Source organism: Sinocyclocheilus grahami, unplaced genomic scaffold (genome assembly GCF_001515645.1).
Source record: "Sinocyclocheilus grahami isolate Dianchi unplaced genomic scaffold, SAMN03320097.WGS_v1.1 scaffold255.1, whole genome shotgun sequence".
In the NCBI taxonomy this organism is placed as follows: Eukaryota; Metazoa; Chordata; class Actinopteri; order Cypriniformes; family Cyprinidae; genus Sinocyclocheilus; species Sinocyclocheilus grahami.
Genome location: NW_015505434.1, coordinates 1,678,946 through 1,693,133, shown reverse-complemented (window position 1 = coordinate 1,693,133; position 14,188 = coordinate 1,678,946). Strand labels below are relative to the sequence as shown.

At 34.6% G+C, this 14,188-nt stretch overlaps 1 protein-coding gene across 1 annotated transcript in view; it reads left to right on the top strand.

The window, feature by feature from the left end:
* The window catches only part of LOC107598768 (OX-2 membrane glycoprotein-like), an 11,645-nt gene extending 2,809 nt beyond the window's left edge, over positions 1 to 8,836 (top strand). The window contains exons 3-6 of the mRNA XM_016290202.1: positions 3 to 17; positions 3,209 to 3,490; positions 3,614 to 3,719; positions 8,159 to 8,836. Of these exons, the coding sequence (XP_016145688.1) occupies positions 3 to 17; positions 3,209 to 3,490; positions 3,614 to 3,702 (386 nt within the window). The 3' untranslated portion in view covers positions 3,703 to 3,719; positions 8,159 to 8,836. The remainder of the gene's footprint in view (positions 1 to 2; positions 18 to 3,208; positions 3,491 to 3,613; positions 3,720 to 8,158) is intronic.
* The last annotated feature ends 5,352 nt before the right edge of the window (positions 8,837 to 14,188 follow it).

Here is a 14,188-nt window from a genome sequence, read left to right as displayed (position 1 = left end):
TTGTCTGTCTGTTTATGGTAAGTTCAAATGGCAGAGCTTATAGACGTTTATTTGCTTCAAAATGAAGGCTGTGTATTTGAATGGTCTCTAAAATGTTTGGCAAAAAATTAGGGATGCTCCAACACAGCTGTCAGAGTTTTTAATAAAGCCCAAAACCTTGATTATCTGGTTCAGGTGTGATATATTACTGAATCTTGAAATTGAAAATGCAATTCATAAAATGGCTTGAATTGAGTTGTTTAATTTTTGAATTCAAATAACGATATGTGAACAAATGGCAAATCAGTGTGCATTTTCCGTAAGTGTTGTTTGGGTATTTTACAGCCCCTTTGTCTGTCTTCCAGGTCATGCAAAGTTCTTTAAATATATGTCTGAGTGGGTGTATTTGTAACAGGGAAAGTCGCAGTGAGAGGTGAGGAAGAGAGGGATAAAGTATTTGTGTGTGTCTGTGTTTGTAAAAATATACAAACACCTCAAAAATAGAATTAAGGGAATAATTTGCCCCCCACCCGCCCCCTCACACACAATAATTCCCCCCCCCCCCCAAAAAAAAAAATTAAAATTAAAAGAATGTAATTTATTTACCCTTAAGGTTTTTTTTCCAAATCCACTTGACTTTCTTTCTTCAATTTAATATTAAAATAGAAATTCTGAAGACTGTGTTGGTTGCTTTTTCCCATGTAATTGCAATGAATAGAGACTGACATTCAAGCTTCAAAAAGCATGTATAAAAGTATTATAAAAGTACTACTCATACTCCTACTACTATATTGCAAATCTTCAGAAGCCATATGATAACTATGTGTGACAAACTAACCAAATAACTTCAGAACCCCTGTGACTGAATTGAGTCAATAACTGAGAGCGCTAAAGAGAACTAGGACAGAAGTCATATAGACCACATATATCAGCGGTGGCGAACTCCGGTCCTGGAGAGCCGCAGTCCTGCAGAGTACAGCTCCAACCCTAATTAAAACTCCCCTGCCGTTAGCTTTCTAGTAACCCTTCAGACCTTGATTAGCTTGTTCAGGTGTGTTTGATTAGGGTTGAAGCAAAACTCTGCAGGGCTGCGGCTCTCCATGACCGACATTCGCAACCCCTGACATACAGTGGGTACGGAAAGTATTCAGACCCCCTTAAATTTTTCACTCTTTGCTATATTGCAGCCATTTGCTAAAATCATTTAAGTTAATTTTTTTTCCTCATTAATGTACACACAGCACCCCATATTGACAGAAAAACACAGAATTGTTGACATTTTTGCTTTTTATTGTACTATTGGGTAAATGACAGCATTTAATTTTTTGGGTAAACTGTTAGTTTAATTTGATGGATTTCTTCCTTGTTCACTCTGAAAATACACTTATATTTCTACAGCAATATCTATTGCTGTGGCATTTCCTGTTTCAGTGTAGTTTCGGTGCAGTATCGCTATAAATTACAGAGAGATAACAACATGTGCTATATTCTTTATCTCATGCAACTGTTTTGCAATGGTGATATTAGCATCAATATTTTTTGCTCTGTTGAAAACATCCCTTTCATTTCAAGGTAAATTCTTCTTGGGGAGGAAGTTCACCATCAGTCAAAGCTGACACTGGTTATAATGCTTGTCTGTGACTGTAGTTTAGGGGATATAATGGGATGAGGGCCAGTGCGATTGCTGCGTTTCTGATCCTCTAGAACAGAGCTCCATTGTGTTTGCTTTCCCTCTGTTGATATTCCCCAAACAGTCTGGCTGTTGTCACCAGAAAGCTCACACAGTCACAAAAGTGGACAGAGATTCAGTCTCCCCTCGTCTTGTCATGGTTTGTCTCTTTCTCTTTTATCTGACTTATGTCACAGAGTCCCTCTTTGATGGAGTCTGCCGCAGACATGACCAACGTCTGATGGCTTGTAATCAGCATAACAACACAAGTGCCTTCTTTTGTCTTTTGAATGAAGCTACCACTTACAATACAACAAAGAAAAGTTCTACATGACCAGTACAGTATTTGTAGTGGACATATACAAAGTTCACATATTTGGCACACTTTAGACTGTTGTGAGGGTTCCCAGTTGAACATTATCTCAGCAACCAAAAGTACACAATATATGTCTATGGATTTTATGTCTAAAGATTTAAAAAGGAAGTAAAATGTTAAAATTAGGACTGTAAATTCAATGTAATTTGCTGCAATTACTGGTGGAATTAGCAGATAATAAAGGTTCGAATGCATGTGCAAAATAAAAATGTACTTTGATATGGAACAAAAACAAATTAAAAGATAGATATGGTCCTCACTTGTCAGTAGGCCAAGTTGAAATTATAAGTGCTAGTTTAGTATCATTAAGATAATATTATAGTATTTATTAATATTTTTAGTTTTTGTATATTTTTATATTTTCTGAAGTTGTGCTGCTTTATGTTAGTTAAAGTTTAATAAAACACAATTTTGTTGTGTGTTTTTGTCATTTTTATTAGTTTTTTATGTCTATATAGTTTTTGTTCATTTTATTTCAGTTTTCATTTGAGTTATTTCAGTACATCAACTAATTGAAAAATGAGAAATGTTGCTTTGGCAGCTAGTTGAAATATATATATATAATTTGGTTACACTTTATTAGGACCAATTCGCACTATTAACTAAATATTAACTATGACTTTTGCCTCAGTAAACTCCTAATTTGCCGCTTATTAAGATTAAGGGATCTAGAATATGGTCATGCAGAATAAGGCATTGATATGTGCTTTATAAGTACTAATAAAGAGCCAATATGGTAATAATAGGCATGCTAATAAGCACCTAGTTAATAGTGAGCATAGGTTCCTAAACTAAACAAATAAATGAATAATACTGTATATTTATTCTATTTTAAGTTAACATTAATTTTATTCATAAGTACAGAAAATATGTGGGTGTCATTCACCCTAGCCCACATTTGCTTAATTATACTCAAGCTTTTATATTCAAGATATTTCACCTTTTATAATGTCGATTCAGTGTTTCAGTGTCTTTTAGTTACGTTGATTTGGGGGCTTTTCCCAGTAAATATACTGATATGTGATTAATGTAATTATGTAAGTGTCATATCATGAAATTAATTCAAGTGAAGTGCTTAACTGATTTACAGTCATATTTAAAAAATCTTCACTCTGTTAAAAAGAACATAATGTTAATGTCTTATATACAGTAATTACATAATGAACTTCATGTCATTTTCCTAGTCCTACCCAAACCTGAGGCCAGTTACGTCACCGTATCAGAGGACATTGTTGAGGCGAACTGCTCAGCCGTGTCACGTCCTGCAGCAGAGATCTCCTGGAACGTGGAGGGTCATAATCAAACACTGGGCCCTGCTGTCACATCATTTTACCAGCTAGGGGACGGCACCACAATGGTGGTCAGTTCCATTCAAATGCAGGCTGAGCTACTGGACGATGAACTTGTGAAGTGTGAAGTTCGTCACCAAGGCCTTGAGTCTGCAATCTATGTGTCTCTGAATAAATGTGAGTGAAACGTACTCAACTTGACCTTTTTTCTCCTGTTATGCCTTGATGGTTTTGTTTCTAGACTGTCGTTAATATTAGATTTTTTTTTAGTTAATATGTGTGTTTTTTTATATATTGCAGATAGGAACTTTCATGTCATTCCCATTTCAGCCAGCTGTGTGGCCCTTGTGCTGCTCATATGTCTGTGTATCTGCCTGAAGAGGTGCTAACTTCACCTGCTGATATGGTCAGTAGCACCACAAAATGTCTGTCCACTTTAATATTGTGTTTCACATTAATATAATGCTTAATCCCAGGGCATGTTCAGTTTTTATAATAATTTACAAAGTATTTATTAAATTTATTATATAAATGTAAAATAAAGGCTGTCGGATCCATGCTTATAATAAGTTTTCAGTATAAGGGTGTACACATGAAAGCATGTAGAAGTTTGTATGCAAGAAAAAGCACAGGAAGAAGAAAGGGTTCACTTGGGGTAAATACTGTAAATATTTGATTTTTAAACTCTCGGCTTTTGACACTAACTGAAACAACAAGTTCTAAATAAATGTGAATGTAATAAATAATAATACATGTAGTAAATATAGTTTTGAAATTTGATGATCACAGGCGCATTACTGTGCTGGAAGTAAAGCCAAGCTTTTAATTTATTGTTGGGGATAGAAGTATGTCAGGTCACCACGTTAAAACATATCTATATAACCCATGCACAAATGTAAAATGTGTACATACATTCAATTTCCACGTATGAAATATATTGTCATATGTAGTAAGACATATTAACCTATTAGAAATTTGAACAATTTCATATATTAACATATCTAGTCTGTGTAATACATTTGATCATATATCATGTAATCCTAAAACCCATCAATACATGTTGATATTATATAAGTAAATATAAAAGATACACATGCATTTAAAAAAAAAAATTACACAAACATATATAAATATACAGATTCCCATATGTTGTTTTAATGAAGTTGCATATAATGTAAAAATAATCATATAGATATTATTAACATATGTACATATACAAATTTTGCTATGGGGATTTTATATTTGTTATAAACTTCCTCATCCACCCTGTGCATGTGTACAAAAAATTATATATTGTTTTATATGCAATGTATATGGCAGTATCACTCTTGATAGGCCATATGTCATATTCCATTTCCATATAGAAATAGTAAAATATTATTATGCAAATAGTAAAATATACCTATAATAATATTATATAATATGTAAATACTTTATACATTTAGATTTTTAGATGTGATTTAGGTTTAGATGTGATATATTGTGTTTCACCCTAAAGTTAAAGACTGCACTATTGTAATTAAATACCCCAGAAACCTTTTAGAGAGGAGTTGATAGAAACAGCTACTGGAGAAATGTATAGCTGGAAATCGAGAGGGAGACACCAGAATGACTCACTAACCTCTCACTTCACACAATCTGTCTTCTTTATTCAAGTCTTTCTTCCTGCTTCATTCTCTTCCACTTTCCTCCCTTAGAATCTGCAGGTCACCCGAGAGGGTCAAAAAAGGAAAAAAGCATTTCATATTTGTTTAAACCAAGGCAGCTAGATCGGCACAAGAGGCCTCGGGAAGTGAAAAAAAAAAGTGCCTCAGGCCACACATACGGGAAGTCAAATCATTCTGTTCACGTTGTGTTCATTGAGTCGTCCTCTTATTGCTCTTTACTGCACTAAACACATGACTTCTAATCAGTGAAGTGGTCCTAAATTTCTTCTGCTCAGTTGTGATTTCTGGTTTGAACCTTATTGCTTCAGAAAGTTGCACTAAAATATGTTTTGTTGTCAGATTAAAAAAAAAAAAAGTATAGTAGCAAAGATTATAGTGAAACCATAGCCAAGGGTGGGGTATGTTTTTACAGAGCCCCGCTTATGTGCTGAGCCACAAGAAGTCTAAGGTGTTACCACTTCCTGTCTCTTGCAAGAAGCCCATCTTACCATGACCGTTTAATATCTAAAGTGCTTCTTAAAGAGTCAAGGAACATTTAAAAAAAAAAGTGTGACAAACACAGAGTCAATGTGAATTGCGCTTACAACTCATTTTACTTCTATGATGGGATTTATTTATGAGTGAAACGGGAAATAAATGGGAACAAGAAAAAAATGGGAAGGGACATTATTTTATTCATTAGGACTTGATTAAATCATGAAAAATGTTCAATGTTTAATACAGAATGGAGTGAGAGTGATGTCTACAGAGCTATTTGACTGTTGTATTTTGAGATTCTAAAAATTATAAAGAAAAACTTTTTCTTTGCAATAACATGTAATGTGCTTGAAGAAATAATTTAAATGTTAATATTGACTTTTAAACCCTTTGGCCCCTTAGAAATGAATGCTACATTCCATTTGGCTCGAAACTGTGTAGCTGTTCCTTAAATGTTGAGTGTCACATTTGTCTGAAGTTTCCAGAGGAGGATGAGCTCCCCCATTCAAGCCTGTTTCCTCCCATGATTTTTCTCCCTCTTTATGTAAACATATTTGTTGAGCTTTTCCTTGCCACTGTCACCTTTGACTTGCTCACTAGGGGCATTATTTATTTGATTAAATTTTTTTTCCAGTATTGGAATCTAAAACCTTTTCTTATCTTAGTGTATTTTGCAGAGCTTGTCGTATATTCTCTGAGCAGTGGAAACATTGTGGCTCTGTGGTGTTTGTCAAAACACTGCTCTGCATGTGAGCGGTAAACCTCTGGCTCAGTCGGTTTGAGTTGGACTATTTGTAGTAACTTGTTTAGTTGAGAATTTACTAGTTTGTCTAAACAGAGAGAAAGGGGTAAATTGATCTTATTATTCAGCATATTTTGACCTCTGTAACACATTAGGACTTGATTAAATCATGAAAAATGTTCAATGTTTAATACAGAATGGAGTGAGAGTGATGTCTACAGAGCTATTTGACTGTTGTATTTTGAGATTCTAAAGATTATAAAGAAAAACTTTTTCTTTGCAATAACAAGCTCTGATGAATCATTCACAATAAGACATGTAATGTGCTTGAAGAAAGAATTTAAATGTTAATATTGACTTTTAAACCCTTTGGCCCCTTAGAAATGAATGCTACATTCCATTTGGCTCGAAACTGTGTAGCTGTTCCTTAAATGTTGAGTGTCACATTTGTCTGAAGTTTCCAGAGGAGGATGAGCTCCCCCATTCAAGCCTGTTTCCTCCCATGATTTTTCTCCCTCTTTATGTAAACATATTTGTTGAGCTTTTCCTTGCCACTGTCACCTTTGACTTGCTCACTAGGGGCATTATTTATTTGATTAAATTTTTTTTCCAGTATTGGAATCTAAAACCTTTTCTTATCTTAGTGTATTTTGCAGAGCTTGTCGTATATTCTCTGAGCAGTGGAAACATTGTGGCTCTGTGGTGTTTGTCAAAACACTGCTCTGCATGTGAGCGGTAAACCTCTGGCTCAGTCGGTTTGAGTTGGACTATTTGTAGTAACTTGTTTAGTTGAGAATTTACTAGTTTGTCTAAACAGAGAGAAAGGGGTATCGAAACTGTGTAGCTGTTCCTTAAATGTTGAGTGTCACATTTGTCTGAAGTTTCCAGAGGAGGATGAGCTCCCCCATTCAAGCCTGTTTCCTCCCATGATTTTTCTCCCTCTTTATGTAAACATATTTGTTGAGCTTTTCCTTGCCACTGTCACCTTTGACTTGCTCACTAGGGGCATTATTTATTTGATAAAAATTTTTTTTTCCAGTATTGGAATCTAAAACCTTTTCTTATCTTAGTGTATTTTGCAGAGCTTGTCATATATTCTCTGAGCAGTGGAAACATTGTGGCTCTGTGGTGTTTGTCAAAACACTGCTCTGCATGTGAGCGGTAAACCTCTGGCTCAGTCGGTTTGAGTTGGACTATTTGTAGTAACTTGTTTAGTTGAGAATTTACTAGTTTGTCTAAACAGAGAGAAAGGGGTAAATTGATCTTATTATTCAGCATATTTTGACCTCTGTAACATTTAGAAAAATGTAAATGCTTTAAATAAATATTTTAATTGTATAACAGACCAGAATTATACTCTATAAATAGACTTGCCCATGTTTATGCGGTATATAATGCTGAATACAATTATTATTTTTTTTTAAATAATATTTTCATAGAGAGATGGAGGGAAATAAACACAAGGAATATTTGTTAAAAATCCAGATTTTCATATTGGAAGCACCATGGGGACATGGGGAAATGGTCACATCTTCTTGAGCAAACTGATTAAATTCACCATCATGTTTTAAAAGTATGTGCTATTATGATAAAAGACTAACTAACTTCCATGTTACCCATTATTGTAAGAGTTAGTTATTTGATGGAGACATGACGATGTACCACAAAGTAGGAATGACCCAGGCAGCATCGTTAAGCTGTAAACATAGTTTATTTTTCATTCTGTTTCAGTATTGATGTAATCTCATGAGAGACAGGACAAATCCTCAACTGGAATAATAAAGGAACATTGTTCACCATTCAACCCAGCCTTGTATCAACTCAAGATGGAGAACATTAAGTAAAACATTAGCTGCAGGAGTTGTAGGATTAGATTGAACACTTTTTGTTGTTGAAGAAGGCTTTTGCTTTGTAATTCTAGGACGTTAACACATTTCTTTTTCCTTTTCCTTTCTTCAGGCTGCCTGAAATGAAAGGAAATGCTGCTGTGTTCAGATGTTCTCCCTGACCAAACAACGGTGTTCCCTCTGTCTGAATCACAGACGAATCTGAGTCAACGTCTTCTAATATAACTGATATTCAGTGTAACAGTATAAAAACAAAAATTGAATTGCAACACTTTCAACACTAAATGCCTAATTTATTCTAGACGGTATATTTTAGTGAAGCATTTTTTTAGCCGAACTCTAGTGAATCATACTCGTTAAAGTAACCTACATCTAAGCAGACTTATATTATCTGAAAGCTGACATTCTGTAACCATAGAGAAGTCAATAGCCAGAAAAAAATTGTATTGTTAGCTTTACTGATGTTTTGATGTGTGTAATAAAAATAACAAAGTTTTATCAGGGGAAACACTTTAGACATGAGCACCTATTTGGCCTTTGGTGCCAAGTTATTGTCTTGATGTTTGGATTAAAGTGATTCAATTATTGCAAACATTTTCCCTCTAGAGGGAATTACACTCATAGCTTAAAACATGTGTCGTTCTGAAATGAGGTATTTCCATTCCCCTACTCAGCTCTTTGTGTTTTATATGAAGTTCTCTGAAACCTCTCAAATAATAAAGGAAACATGATCTTTGTTAATCAAATTTTGTGATATTGTCGGGCATAAGATGAAAAAGATATTGTTAATAAAAGATAATAAACATAAGGTGAGTCAGGGGTATGTGTGTTTCCATCCACCCACTCATAATAATAATACTATTAATAATAATAATAAAACTTACCAGGTCTACAGCAAATGTCATAACATGTTAAAATTAGAAAGATATTTAACTAATAATTCCTTAAATTTATCAGTTACATATCTTAATACATATCTCTTTCTGAACACATTGGTTTGCCAATCTATCCCATTATATATGCTGTATGTTTTCGTAGATGGTGTGTTTTTCTAAATATCTTATCGATCTAAAAGCAAAAAAAGGGTAGTATATATTGTGTTTGTGCAGGCAAAATGTCTTTTCTTGATGTTTTATGAGGAATTTATTAAAGAAAAATGTTATTAACAATCAGCGATTTACAAATACAACAACACAACATTTCTGAAGCAATTATGGAGTAATATTTTCCACAGCTGGTCATATTACTACTTCAAAGCAATATTAACTGCAATATATATGAACTGAATTTCTTAAGTATTCTCATCACTTAATCATTTATTAGACTAATGAGTATTTTAACAACTGAATGGCAAAAAAAGAAAAGATTCAGAAGCAAATTAATATTCTGTTCTTCTGATGTTGCTCTGGCATATCATAGATATACTGGTACAAAAAAATGTTACTAGAGCAATACCCTTTATGAAGGCACTAATTATGTTTAAAGTACTAATGCGTACCTTTAAAGTATATGTACCATTTAGGGGTAAATAGGGTAAAAAGATGTGCATTTTAGCTTTTGTATCTTAGGGCACCACCCCGGTGCTTCAAAAGGTTCTTCAAGCGATGCCATAGAAGAACCATTTTTGGTTCCACAAAGAACCATTCAGTCAAAGGTTTTTTAAAGAACCATTTCTTTCTTACCTTTTTGTAATCTGAAGAACCTTACTATGTCACAAAGAACCTTTTGTGAAACAGAAAGGTTCTTCAGATGTTAAAGGTTCTTTATGGAACCATTTAGACAATAAGGTTCTTCTATGGCATCGTGAAGCATCTTTATTTTTAAGAGTGGTGACAGCTTTGTACTTTATTTCTGACAGTGTAGTTTCTTAAACACGGTATACAACAGATGTCAGCAGGTCTGAGTTCAGACAGAGATGGGGAGGAAGAAGCAGGTCATTTTTTTGTGTATCCATGTACTGTGGAGGTGAAAACAGAGCATTTTAAAATGTATTTTTCAACATACAATAAACAGTTCCACAGATATATTTAAAACAAAATATACCTGATTTGTATTGGCCTTATCTTTTCTTGTAGATTTTCTTCCTAAAATATTTCATAGGATTATCCAAGGAAACACAAAACTAGTATGATTTTAAAGCAACTGTGATGTTTAGTTTAAACACTCAAATCACTCACCTTGGTGTCTAATGACATAAAGAAATGATACAGTCATAACTATGAAGACCAGCCCCACTCCACTGCAGATGAACACATATGGCCATAGCCACTTAAGATCATCCTTTGCACCTGAATTTAGATCACATATTGAAAGAAATTAATAAAATTATATTTTATAGTTGTCAATATCATAGGTTCATATCAACATATGAAGATGCATTTGTCCAAGCAAAATGTTCCCAGTAATGTCATGAATTGTAATGTTCATGCTCTTACGTGCGTTGCTTTGATTGCGTGACACCTCATCTTCATTCTTATCTAGTGAATATAATAAAGTATTTAAATATTTATATTCAACAAAATGTCTGAATGCATTTTACCAGGGAATCTACAGATAATGTATCTTACCTGTCACAGTGACATTTAATTTGACAACTTTTATCAACTTTTAAAAAGTGACTCAAATGATAAAAAGGCACATTTTACCTCTAAATTACACAAAAAGAGGAAATCATTGAACAGCTTGCCAGCCAAGCACATCAGCCTGGAAAGAGTTGGAGAGATGTGCCTAGCACTACACGCAAAATGTGTGAATTACGCTGCTAGTTGCAATTGTTCAATACTAATTTATGATACACTTTGTTTGTAACTTGTACCTATAATTGTTTTATGAACAAATCTAAATTAACATATTTCAAATCTCATTTTTCGCTGAGATGGCAAGCCACTTTGGGTAATCTCATTGTGTATTATAAGCAATGACAAAAGTTTATGTTTTTGTTTCATAAAGACATCATCGCACATTGACATTTCAATGTAATTTAGCAACTTTTAGCAACAAATCAACCTGCCTTTAGCAACTTCCTTTTAAAATATAGGCGCAAGCAGCAATTACCGGGGTTCAAGCGTTTAAAGACCATTGAGCAATTATAGACATTTTAAGATGATTTTATCCAAAAAGGCTAAAACAAAAATCATAAATACAATCACTAGAAATATTATTCAATGATTTATCACTTTTCACCAATAGGTGGCGCTGCTCCCAAATTGATGTGTTTTGGTTAACTAGGGGTGATGATGACATGCACATAGTTTGGTGCCAATATGCCAAAGAATTACAGAAAAACAGGCTTAGGCAGGGGCGCGGGAAAATGTTTTCGGTTGGGGGTGCTGTGCGTGTCCACGTTGGGTGAAGAGGGGAGGGTTCACATTCGTCGGTGCCCGTGCTGGGGCTGGTGTTGTTTGGATGCCGATTTTGGAAAGCTTTTGCTGGGATGGGCATTTAAAAAAATCTGAAATTCGCTTTTGCGCCATTATCTCCTTGTATTAAAGTTAATCTTGTTCGCATTCTGTATAGTTCATGTCTGAAACCACGCGATAGCGTCACGTGTTCATGAGGATTAGGCTTATCATCCCATATAGAAAACATCACAAGTAAAATTAATCATGTTTATAAAGATAAACATGGGTTTATTATAGCCCACTTACAATTTACATTTCAGAGATCATTACAAATAAATTATTAAATGCTAAAACTGAATAAATTTAAATGAACAAACTTGGCATTGCATTTGCAACCATGTGAAAACGGGCTGCTGCAGCCCCCTCAGCACCCCTACTTCCTGCGTCCCTGGGCTTAGGTCCATTTTGGCATTTTTCATATATCTTGACCACTAGGTGGCACTGTGCCAAAACTGTGCAGGTAACCACAGGGCATGGTTGTCATAAAAAAACTCCCAGTTTGGTCTGAACACAATAAAGCGTTGAGGAGATATAACCTTATGTCCATTTTGCTCTTTGACAAATCATTTGTGCGTTATCCGAGAATGTGAGTGTATAAAAAACCCCCCGAATGAACCATCTAGGAAGTGTTCAAAAAAGAAACTTTTTTACGTAATGTCAAATGTTTAACAAACGGTTTGATTTAAGTTAGTGGTTCTAGATGCAAAGTTGTTTAGAATGAGGAGATCTAACATATGAATATTGTCTGTATGTGTGAAATATCGTGTGAAATACGAGGCGTAAAACACGATAGTGCCACTTAGGGTCTGATTTGTTTCAAATTTCTCACAGACCTCTAGGGCCATGAGTCAAACAGGCCCATTGAGTTTCATTCTGGTTGGCCTCTGTTAGCCTTGTCTAATACAGGTGCATCTCAATAAATTAGAATGTCGTGGAAAAGTTCATTTATTTCAGTAATTCAACTCAAATTGTGAAACTCGTGTATTAAATAAATTCAATGCACACAGACTGAAGTAGTTTAAGTCTGTGGTTCTTTTAATTGTGATGATTTTGGCTCACATTTAACAAAAACCCACCAATTTACTATCTCAACAAATTAGAATATGGTGACATGCCAATCAGCTAATCAACTCAAAACACCTGCAACGGTTTCCTGAGCCTTCAAAATGGTCTCTTTTTGAATGGGCTCTCTCAAAAAGAGTTATCTGCTTACATTCTGTTCTGTTCAAGGTGTAATGTGTTGAATCAAACCATTTTCTGCCTGGAAAAAAAATATATGAATGCATGACATCAACTGAAATCACCCTTTTGAATAGAAATATTATACATTTTTGAGATTCATTGTTAACTGATTATTGCAATTACTTGAGACTTGACTAAGACTTGAGTAAATTATGAGTTTAATGAAGGCCTAAATTAGCTTTCAGACAGACACAGTGTGCAGATTTTTATATCTTTCCAAAAATGTACATTAGTACATTTACATTACATTCTTTGCATCTTATCTAGTGCAACCAAAGCCAAAGGCGAAGTATGTTTTTACAGAGCTCCGTTTATGTACAGAACCACAGGAAGTCTAAGGAGTTACCACTTCCTGTATCATGCAAGAAGCCCTCTTAAACTTACCTTATACCATGACTGATGGCTTTTTAGTTGCCACTGGTAACAGGAAATCACTGTTTAAGACATCATATGATAATTACAAAATTCCAAGAAATTTGTAATAATATTCCTCAATGCAATTCTTAAAAGAAATTCTCAAATATTTTCTTAAAGGGAATCTGTTATTCAGAATACACTTTTATATTGTTTTTGAACGTAATTATGTGTCTGCAGTGTGCGTACTCAACCACATACTGTGGTAAAAATCCATCCATTCCATTTGTTATTTTCCCCATAAAACAGAAATGGTGTCTCAAAATGAGCCATTCAGGAATGTACTCCAAAGTGGTCAAATTGGAACTGGCCCCGCCCACGACTGGCAACAGAATTGGACCTATTATCTTAGCTCCTCCCCTGAGTGAGCAGTACACAGTCCACTAAATTAATTTTTCTAATGCTGCCTTTCTGTTGTTCTTTGATTCATATTAACAGCACAGACTGCAGTATGTATATTACACTGCTGTCACTTAAATACACCAATCTACACTCTTAAAAATAAAGGTGCTTCACAATGCCATAGAAGAACCTTTTTGTCTAAATGGTTCCATAAAGATCCTTTAGCATCTGAAGATCCTTTCTGTTTTTCAAAAGGTTCTTTGTGGTGAAAAAAGGTTCTTCAGATTATAAAAAGGTAAGAAAGAGATGGTTCTTTAAAGAACCTTTGACTGAATGGTTCTTTGTGGAACCAAAAATGGTTCTTCTATGGCATCGCTTGAAGAACCTTTTGAAGCACCTTTATTTTTAAGTGTAATATGCACGTACATTCACTGACATAACCGACTATGTGAACTTTGTGTTTTTGACATAACATTGTGTGCAGTTGACAGTTTAAGCACAATAAGATGCAAATGAGAACTTAAGTTGCGTCCCAAATGACACACTATACACTATGTACTTATACACTATGTATTCAACCATGTAGTGTATGAACTATATAAGGTTATTATTTTGTCATTCAAAATCGGAATCTGATAGCCCCTGCCTCTCCCTCCTCTCCGTAATTAAAGCTGCAACAGCTGAGTGCATGAAGTGTCCAACATTCCACACTTCCGCTGCATCCAAAATTGAATACTTCCATA